This window comes from Grammomys surdaster, unplaced genomic scaffold (assembly GCF_004785775.1).
Source record: "Grammomys surdaster isolate TR1022 unplaced genomic scaffold, NIH_TR_1.0 125984, whole genome shotgun sequence".
Classification (NCBI taxonomy): Eukaryota; Metazoa; Chordata; class Mammalia; order Rodentia; family Muridae; genus Grammomys; species Grammomys surdaster.
The window spans coordinates 3,101,246-3,111,942 of record NW_021620800.1 but is presented as its reverse complement, the minus strand read 5'-3'; the positions used below and the strand labels follow the sequence as shown (position 1 = coordinate 3,111,942).

Here is a 10,697-nt window from a genome sequence, read left to right as displayed (position 1 = left end):
GAGAGAGAGAGAGAGAGAGAGAGAGAGAGAGAGAGAGAGAGAGAGAGTTTACAGGGTTTCACTATGTAGCCCTGGCTGGTCTGGAACTCACTATGTAGGCCAGGCTGGCCTTGAACTTACAGTGATCTGCCTGCCTCCTGTGTGTAGGAGTAAAGATATTCCCCACTATGCTGACAATGTTTTGTTTGGTTGGTTGGTTTTTTGTTTTTTTTTTTTTAAATATTTTAATCCAGGTTGATTGAAGCCCACAGATACGAGGACAACTGCATGTTGTGTGAGGCAAAGGCCCAGTTTCATTTGTTTGCATGTAAATATCAGGTTTTCCTACCGCCATGTGTGGGAAAGATTGTCCCTTCTCCATTTAGTGGTTGGGGAACAAACTCATCAGCCCATGTAAGCCATGGCTTATTGGTCTGCTGGTCTGTCCCACTAAGGTATCTGTCTGTCCTGGTGCCATTTATCATGTTAATTATTCTTAATTTAGTTGGGCTTGAACTTCAGAAAGTATGTGCCTATCAATTACATTATTGAGAATATTACCATTCAGGACTGTTTTGGGGTACTCAAAGACCCTCTGGGTTCCTTATGGACTTGAAGATCATTTGTGTGTGTCTGTGTGTGTGTGTGTGTGTGTGTGTGTTTGTGTGTGGTAGCTATTAACATTTTATAGGGATTATATTGAATACATACAACACTTGGGAAGCTGGGATTACAGATATGTACCACCATAGGTGGGCACGTTTTAAGAAGTGGCGTGTAAGTAGCCTCTGTTTAGTCACCGTGTTTATGTTCTCTTCATAAAATGATCTTGTATCTACGAGTCTTAAATGTATAATAGCTGGATATAGTGGAGATATCTACAATCCAGCACTTGGGAGGCACAGGGGGGAGGGTCATGAGTTTGAGGTCAGCCTAGACTATATGGTAATCAAACAAGAATATATAATAATATATCGTACAAAAATTAAGTACCTAATAAAATGTTGTAATTATGTACTTATATTTTATGTAACATCCATGTATTGTGTGTTATTTATTAGATAGTATACATATATAATTACAATATTCTTCTTGGATATTGAATTAATCTAATAATATCATATGATTCATAGTATAATATAATTTATCCATTTAATATATAATACATATCATGATATATTATGTGTAATTTATTATATAATGATTGGGTTTTGTTTTTTGTTTTGTTTTTCGAGACAGGGTTTCTCTGTGTAGCCCTGGCTGTCCTGGAACTCACTCTGTAGACCAGGCTGGCCTCGAACTCAGAAATCCACCTGCCTCTGTCACCCTGGGATTAAAGGCGTGCGCCACCACCACCCGGATGTTTCACAGTATTTTTATGATTTTCTTAAACATGCTTGTTCATATACTCCTGTCGTTCATTACTCTGTCACCTACCTCATCTTGTTTTGTTTAAATGACAGTAGTAATGTAACAGAAAACCAAAATGTACAGAATGACAGAATTTTGAAAAGCCAGAACCTTTTCCCGGCGTTCTGTTACAGCAGTAACATCTTCGTCACACGTAAGTATGAATTTACTACGGGTTCTTAGTCTGCAATGTCTGTCCTGTGCCGCGCTCTGTGGCACACACCTACAATCCCAGCACTCAGAAAGCTGAAGCAGGAGACCTTCAGCTGGAGGCTAACCTGGCCTACACAGCAAGATCCTGTCACAAAGCAGAAATGCTCAGTAGGTGGGGTCTCATCCATTGTTTCACAGACCTAGAGGCCTCTGACATTCAAAACAAAATTAAAGGTCAGATGTCAAGGTAGAGCCCCACTCCTCTGATGCTCTCACCTGGCACAGCCTCTGGGTGGCTCTCACCTGGCACAGCCTCTGGGTGAGGGACAGTTGTGTGTCACCAGAATGTCCCCAGGTGACTGCTGTGGAGTGGGAGAGTCCCATCTGGGGCCTTGGGAGGATGTGGCTGTTTAGCTGTGAGCTGGTTCCTGCCCTCCAAAGCCAGCTGTCGGCTCTGCCACCCACCAGCCAGCCTTCTCCAGCAAAAACTCAAGTATTGTCGGCACAGACCAGATCCACCTGGCAATCCACAGACTCACAGATGGCAGAAAGGGCTGAGTGCCATATTCCTAGGCAGCTCCTGAGTGCAGATATCAGACTGAGCCTGCACAGGAACTTTTTTTTTTGTCTTTTAATTTTTTTTTCCTATGTGAGCCACAGGTGGTGGCGCATACCTTTTAATCCTGGCACTAGGGTGGCAGAGGCAGGTGGGTCTCTAGAGCTCTAGGCCAGCTTGATCTAAAGAGCAAGTTCAAGGACAGCCCGAACTACACAGAGAAACCCTATCTTGAAACAGACAAACAAAACAACACCCCTTTATTTATTTATTGGAGACTAGTGGGTAAGAGCTTGCTACAACTTGTGTGTGGCGATCCACGTACAACATTTAGGAGTCGGTTTTTTCTTTCCACCATGTGGGACCTGGGAATCAAGCCCCAGGCAGTCAGGCTTGCTGGAAGGTGCCTTTCCCTAATAAACCTTGTCGGTGGCTTTCTTACCTCCACCTCCTGGATGCTGGAATTACAGGCATGCGACCCCAAGTCCGGATTTCATACTTGGGGTGACCACTTCCGCTATCTCAAGAACTAACAAGCGGCGTGATAAGCATTTTAAGTCAGCCAAAGCTTGGTTGCTTTTACCTTTGAAGCCGAGAGGATCCATTTCTTGTTGTTGCTAATAGCAACATCCGTCACCCAGCCCTCGTGGCCCTGAAACAAGAAATTATTTAACAAAGACCTAGGAGAAATGCTTTACAAAAGCGAGAAGAACAAAGAGCCAGCAAGCCTGTGTTGCTTTACCTGTATGTTGCCCACGCTCGGTCCCACCAACCCTTAAGGCAGAATGCGAGCCACAAGGACAGGTCATTGCACCTATATGAGGGTGCTGTGTATGTTTTTAAACTCATGTACAAGGCTCAGCAGACTGGGAGGAAATAAAAGGCGATGTTTTTATCTGGTCTTAGGTCTTCGCTTGACAAAGTGCCTCTGAAGAGGCTCTACCAAGGAGGGTCTTTGTGGCCTTCCACGGAAGCTTAAGCCAATGAGGAGACAGGGGAAGCGGAAGAGATGGGTGCCGCTGATGGGTTAGGGCTCTGGCTAGGCATTTTTACCACCGGCTCTGCCATTTTACTTACAGAAAGTGGAGCAACCGAGCAGGGAAGGGAAAAGGAGCAGGAGAGGTCAGGTTGCAGTGTTTAGCAAAAGGCTAGGGAGGTGGCAGAGCGAGTAGAGCGCTTTACTGCCACAAGCCTGGAGCCCTGAGTTCCATCCCTGGAACCCAGAGTGATAGTGGAAGGAGACAAACCCACGCCTCAAAGATGCCCTCTGACCTCCACACTTGCCCTGTGCCGCGTTCGTCTTCACTCGTGCGGCATTTGCACACAATGATGAAACCGGGAATGAAAAGATATCTTTTCATTCTGTATAAACGGGGCGGGGGAGGGGGGAGAGGGTGGAGAATAGAAGGATGGCAGGGAAGAGACCAGAGCAACTTGACGGGAGGCAGGGGGGCGGGAAGCACAGTGCGGTTAGCTTCCCGCGTGAAGCTGTTTGTTTGCAGTCAAGGAATCTCCCTAGAAGAACTCATCTTAGAAAGACTAGCCTTGGCTGTGTGGGGTAGGGGTGGGGTGAACATGTGCCAATCAAGAAGGCGTAGATGATATAGGGTCCCTGAGGACTCAGAGGCTGAAAGACATGGGTGTAGGCCCTCACAGCCAAAGGCAATGGACAGACTGTACCAGGCATACAGGCCTCCAGCCCTAGACTCCTGCCATGTTGGATAACACCCCGATAACTACAGAGAGCCTTGAGTACAGGCCTTCTCTGTTGGTGGCAGAAGCCCCGCGGCTGGGCAAGTCCTCACGACTCTGCTGGTTTGGGACTCCTGCCTAGCTCTGGGCTTTGCTGTTTCATCTACCTAAAGTGCCTTTCCCTGAGGACTTTGCTTGTCCACTGAGATCTCAAGTAAGTGCCTCCTCTAGGTAGCCCACCGCTCTCCCTCTGTGGGTCAGTCCCTAAGCCTCCTCTGTGACACCACTCTAGTATCTTTCTCTCTCTGCTGGTGGCTAATTTACTGATGTCTTTGTCCTTCCCCACAGAGGTGTCAGTACCCTTAGAAGGCAGCTAGGCCTGTTTCATTGCCCTGGCCTTGGTCTTAGATGCCATACCGTCAGGAGTGGCAGACTACAACCAAAACCTCAGCACTAGAGGTGGGGCTGAAACAGAAAGATCACAAGTTTGAGGCTAACCTGGGCTAAATAGCAGGATCCTAACCACCTCCCACCCCAACCCCCACGCACATGCACACATATCCCCCCACACCACACATGCACACACACTCACACACACACACACACCACACACACACCACACACACACACACACACACACCCCATACACACACACAACACACACACACACAACACACAGAGTTAGATTTATCACGTGGTGCAGACACTTGTACCTTCAATGCCAACTTCCGGTAGCCACCTCCTACATCCCAAATAGCCACAGTCTTGTCAAATCCACCAGAAATGAGAAAAGAGCCTGAAAAACAAAGAGGGTGTGGCTGTAGAGTCCCCTCTCCCTCTGTCAAGTGCTCCCTCCCCTCTGTGGTAAGGCTGACAGTGACATCTGTGAGGCACTGCCACAGCTTATGCCGAAGACGCTGGGACACCTTCCTGGTGTGGCTCTATGATGCCCTGTAACTTTAATGTTTTTCAAAGTCTGCTTTTAATGATGGCTCTTAAACACTTTAACCTCCCTTTTTAGCCCACCACCCATCAGAGGCAGTGGGAAAGAAAAGATGGGGAAGGGGGAAAGAAGTGGACTTGTTTAGAAAGGCACACTGGAGCAACTCCCTTCTGTGTTGTCTGGAAATCGGCAGTTTAGTTCACAGGTCACCAGCGACAGCTCGATCCGCTCACAAACACTTCACAGATACACCAGCAGTCCAGTTTGGTAGTCGGGATAGCAAACACGAATCAGCAGCGGTGGCACTACCTAGCAGAGACAGCCAGGCCTCAGCAGGAAGGAGCAAGAGGAATGGCAGAAGTTCTCAGCTGTGCCTCTCTCAGCAAAGTGAAGACCAGTGAAGATCCACAAGCGTTGCACAGCTAGCTCTGTAAGCAAGCCTAGCTCAGCCTCCCTCACTGTTCACGGAGTCCTGGTTATACACTCTCCAAACACCATGTGTCCTCCTCGGGTCTTGTCTCAGCTGACATCACTCTGCCAATCAGCCCGAGTCCAAGGAAGAGGCAAGAAACTGCAGCACACCACCAGAAGTTTTTTGGTGCGTTTCTTTTTTGGGGTGGGGGGTGGGGGGAGGATCAAGACACTCTGTAGACCAGGCTGGCCTCGAACTCAGAAATCTGCCTGCCTCTGCCTCCCAAGTGCTGGGATTAAAGGCGTGCGCCACCACTGCCCGGCTGGTGCATTTCTTTCTAGTGAGTCCCCACAAATGCAGCTCAATCTCACAATGTAAGACAGACCAATAAATACATACGAGTTGTTAGCAAAGAATCCTTCATCAGGTGTCCTTTCATGTGTTGCTTTAGCAGAACATCCTTTTTCCTGTGTCTGCTTCAGTGAAACATTCCTTCAGGAGTCTGCCTTAGCCTTTCACCTGTGTCCACCTCAGGTGTGACTCCTTCGTGTGTCTGCCCCAGCAAAACACCATCCACCACAACTGACTTTCCAAAGAACCTTAAGTTTCCACTTCATAGCACGCAGTCAGCTAGAACCCTTCCTTCGTCACTCTGGGTAGTTATGTCCCATATAGTTATGACAGCAACAGATCAGTCGCACACGGATTGGAGAAGCAGTGTGGGGTCAAGTTCCTGCCGGTCTGTGATCACATTAGACATGGTGCTGAATACTTATCATTCCAGTACTTAGGGGACTGAGGCAGCAGGATCGTAAGGCTGAGGCCAACCTGGGCTACAGAGCAGGCCTTGTTTCGTTTTGTTAATTATTACATGTGTGTGTGTGTGTGTGTGTGTGTGTGTGTGTACACACCCATGCACTCGATGTCAAAGGACAATTTTTGAGAATCCATTCTCTCTTCTACCATATGGGTCCACTAGGGACTGAACTCAGGTCATCAGACTTGGCAGTCTCCTTACCCACTGAGCCCTCCCAACTTTAAAAAAACAACCCAAAACTCAAGGAAACAAAAACCAAACAACAAAGTAAGCAAACAAACAAAACCTCAGGGAGCTAGGGAGGTGGCACAGTGTTTGAAACACTTGCCTCAGAAGCCTGAGACCTGGAGTTCAGATGCCCAGAAACCTACATAGGCGCTGGACTAGTGGGTCAGCCCACTTGAAATTCCAGCCCCAGAAGACGAAGACAGGAGATTTCCCCCTAGAAGAAGCTGGCTAGCAAAACTAACGTGATCTGTGAGCTCTGGGTTTGATTGAGAGACCCTGTCTCAATAATTGAGAGAGGAGAGTAGTGGAGGATGATTCCTGATATCGGTCTCAGGCATACACAGGTGCATGTGCCCGCACATAAACACATGAAAAATGGACCAAGAGCAACAACCAAACAAACAAACAAACAACCCGAGTCACAACATTTCCCATCAATTAATCAACCGATACACTATTTCAATGTAAAAGCATCCTATCTAACATGAATTGTTGAGTACCGGTGTGGAAGTTGGCCAATTTCAATGTATCTCAGGCCCCACTAGAGCTCGTGTGTGAGGTGTGAGGTGTGCTTTCTCTGTGAAGCAGAGCGCAGTGTTCCTGCCCCTAAAGGCAGTGCAACAGCATGTCGCCACTGTGCCTGCTTATTAACTTGTTTATCTATTTATCTATCTATTTATTATTTATTTATTTATTTTTAGTCCCTTGTTTAACAGTTTTAAAGAGAGCTGGGCAGTGGTGGCGCACACCTTTAATCCCAGCATTTGCGAGACAGAGGCAGGCGAGGCAGGTGGATTTCTGAGTTTGAGGCCAGCCTGGTCTACAGAGTGAGTTCCAGGACAGCCAGGGCTACACAGAGAAATCCTGTCTTGAAAAAACCAAAAAAAGGGCTGGAGAGATGGCTCAGTGGTTAAGAGCACTGACTGCACTTCCAGAGGTCCTGAGTTCAAATCCCAGCAACCACATGGTGGCTGACAATCATCTGTAATGGCATCTGATGCCATCTTCTGGTGTGTCTGAAGACAGCTACAGTGTACTCATATATAATAAATAAATAAATCTTAAAAAATAGAGTAAAAAAATATCAAATATCAACAAATGTGCATGGCTGTGGAGCTAGAGAAGACGGTTTGCTGGTTAAGAATACATACTGTGGGCTGGAGAGATGGCTCAGTGGTTAAGAGCACCAACTGCTCTTCTAGAGGACCTGAGTTCAATTCCCAGCACCCACATGGTGGCTCACAACCATCTGTAATGGGATCCGATGCTCTCTTCTGGTGTGTCTGAAGAGAGCAACAGTACATAAAGTAAATAAATAAATCTTAAAAAGAAAAGAAAAAGAATGCATACTGCTCTTGCAGAGGACCTGGATTTGGTTCTCAGCACCCATATATGGCATCACACAGCTGCCTGTAACTTCAGAATATCTCTGGCCTCCATAGGCACCATGCACACGTGTATACACACACATAGGAGCACGTGTATACACACACACACAGATTGACATAAGTGATATAAGTTTGGTGATATTCCAAACAGGATGGTTTGGTTTGGTTTGGTTTGGTTTGGTTTGGTTTGGTTTGGTTTGGTTTGGTTTGGTTTGGTTTGGTTTTGGAAGCAATTCTCTCTGTTGTAACCCTCCTTTGCCAGCTTGGCCCCAAACTCACAAAAGATCCACTTGCCCCCCCTCTGTGTGTACCACCACACTCAGCCACACATACTAGAGTTGGAACAATGCAAACGAGATTAGCATGGGCCCTGCTAGTAAATAAACAAACATGTATAAATGACAGAGCGTGCTTTCCAGAGCAGGAAAGGTGTTCAGAAAGCCCTTAGCAGTTCTCAGTTCTCAAGACAGGACATTGATCATGTGTGTAATGACTGGGGAACCCCTGTATCTCTCACACATATACAAGGCGAGCCCACTTTTCAGTAGAACGGTGTGTGTGTGTGTGTGTGTGTGTGTGTGTGTTAGTGCATGTGCATGCATATATTTGGCTCCTGAACAGCTGCTTCCCTCAAAGGGCTCTAGCCGAACCTTCATTACTGACGAAGGCTTCCTGCCGTTGGCCTCCTCCACCTTACTTGACAGCAGCAGCCTAACTACCCTCTGGTTTAAAGGGTACCAATTCCCACCTCCAACTCTGGAGGCAAAAAAGTCGCCCAGTCCTGGCCTATCATAGCCTTTCATCCTTGCTCGGAGATAGGCATGTGCCCCCAAGCTGAGCCAATGGGAGCTGTCCCTGGGTCTTGGTGCTGACGTCATCATGCCGAAATTCACTTTTCCTAGAGGACTGCCAGTGGCCAGAACCAGACCTGCTGGGAACCACACTAGGACATCCTTGCCTCCCAGTGGGGAAAGTCCTATGGAGGAGAAGGGCAGAAGGAGCAGAAGGGCGTGAGAACGTGGCGGGAAGGGGTGTTTTAAGCATCCTTCAGGAGATTCGGTATTCAAGATTAAAGCTTTACAGAACTGCAGACGTTGGAAAGTATTTCCTTTAAGGTGGTGGGTTCTTGTTATTTATGTGCACCTGGTGGAGCTTCTTAAGATACAGGATCTTGCAACCCCCTTCAAAGATTCAAATATTGTTGGTATTGTGTGAGACTGAAAAAGCTGTACTTCAACAAGCAAATGCTTTAAAGACCACACTCTGAGAAATACCATTTTAAGACAACCTAAGTAAATATTTTACACACACTCAAAAATATTTTTTCCAAGTTCCTTTTGTGGTTTAAGCCGCATCGAGCTGGATTTCCTGCCACTGGAAAGCATGTGTCCATGAATTCCCCCCTTGGCTTGGTGCACAGGTGGGGAGTGGCATAAGGAGGTGGGAGGGGCATCACCCTTCCTGCCAGAGTCATGAAGAATCACCTCTTGTCTGCATCTGTGTGGCAAATGACAGAGAATGTGGCTTCACGGTGGGACACATTTACGATCTCAACACTCAAGATGCAAAGCACAAAAGAAGGAGGAAGGGAAGGGAGGGGGTCCTTGCACGTGCTTGTCACACTCACTGTCTCTGGCAATGCAGCAGGAACTCACACAGCCCTCGTGGCCCTTCATCAGAGTCACACAGGCTCCGCGGTTTCGAAACTCCCCCGTGTGGACATTCCAGATTTTTATGTTTTTATCCCAGGAGCTGGTACACAAGAAGTGGCCGCTGAAGGTGAAGCAGCAGTCTGAGATGGCATTGGAATGCGCCCTGAAACACAGGTGGGGTGCACGCTAGCATGCCATTCCAGGGAGACCCCCAGACCGCTTCTGACCTTGGAGAGGGGAATGTCACCGCCCATGTGGGCGTGGCTATCATCCTTCTCATCACTATGTACCATGGTCCAGCTGGAGTTTTCAAGACTGAGCCTCACTCTCTCCAGGCCAGGCTGCGACAATAGTCAGACCAGTCATGTTTAGAAAAAGAAAAAGAGCCGGGCAGTAGTGGCGCACGCCTTTAATCCCAGCACTTGGGAGGCAGAGGCAGGTGGATTTCTGAGTTCGAGGCCAGCCTGGTCTACAGAGTGAGTTCCAGGACAGCCAAGGCTACACAGAGAAACCCTGTCTTGAAAAAAAAAAAAAAAGAACAAAAAAAAAAAAAAGAAAAAATTGCAAGGGGAAAAGGAATTCTACCCAAGATTTCTACACTCAGCTAGATATGAAACAGGGCATCATCAGATGACAATTCTTTCTACAAGATCTCACTCGATAGCCCAGGCTGTCCTGGGACTCACTGTGTAGACCAGGCTAGGGCCTCTGACTCCCAGGTGCTGGGATTACCGATATGTACCACCATACTTGGCCAGATGAAAATTCTTAAGAATTTGTTGCTCTCAGGGCTGGAGAGACAACTCAGCAGTTAAGAGCAGAGACTGTTCTTCCAGAGGACCCAGGTTCAATTCCCAGCACCCAAGTGGCAGCTCACACCTGTCTGTCACTCAGAGCTTCTGACACCTCACACAGACATACATGTAAGCAAAACACCAATGTACATAAATAAAAATAAAATTTATATATAATAAATTATGTCTCTATAATATATATATATATATATATATATATATATATATATATATAATTTATTACTCTCAAAAGAGTGGTGAGCCAACAAGATATTGTGGAGGAGACCAGCTCAGCCCCCGTGTAGCATACATGTGCTGCAAACACACAATTTTCTCTCTCTCCTTTCCCTCCTCTCCCTCCCTCCCTATCAAGAATGCAAGATAGATAAATAACTGTAAAAGAAATGTTTGTTTTAAAGAACAGCTCAGGCTGGTGAGATGGCTCAGTGGTTAAGAGCACTGACTGCACTTCCAGAGGTCCTGAGTTCAAATCCCAGCAACCACATGGTGATTCACAACCATCTGCAATGAGATCTGATGCCTTCTTGTGGGGTGTCTGAAGACAGCTACAGTGTACTTACATATAATAAATAAATAAATAAATTTTAAAAATGAAAAGGTTTGCCATTAAAAAAGAGAGAGAGAGAGAGAGAGAGAGAGAGAGAGAGAGAGA

At 46.8% G+C, this 10,697-nt stretch overlaps 1 protein-coding gene across 1 annotated transcript in view; it reads right to left on the bottom strand.

The window, feature by feature from the left end:
• Wdr88 (WD repeat domain 88) overlaps positions 1-10,697 on the bottom strand; it is a 38,910-nt gene that overhangs the window by 5,731 nt on the left and 22,482 nt on the right. The window contains exons 7-9 of the mRNA XM_028754199.1: positions 9,206-9,393; positions 4,504-4,586; positions 2,682-2,750 (exon numbers count right to left, since the gene is read on the bottom strand). Of these exons, the coding sequence (XP_028610032.1) occupies positions 2,682-2,750; positions 4,504-4,586; positions 9,206-9,393 (340 nt within the window). The remainder of the gene's footprint in view (positions 1-2,681; positions 2,751-4,503; positions 4,587-9,205; positions 9,394-10,697) is intronic.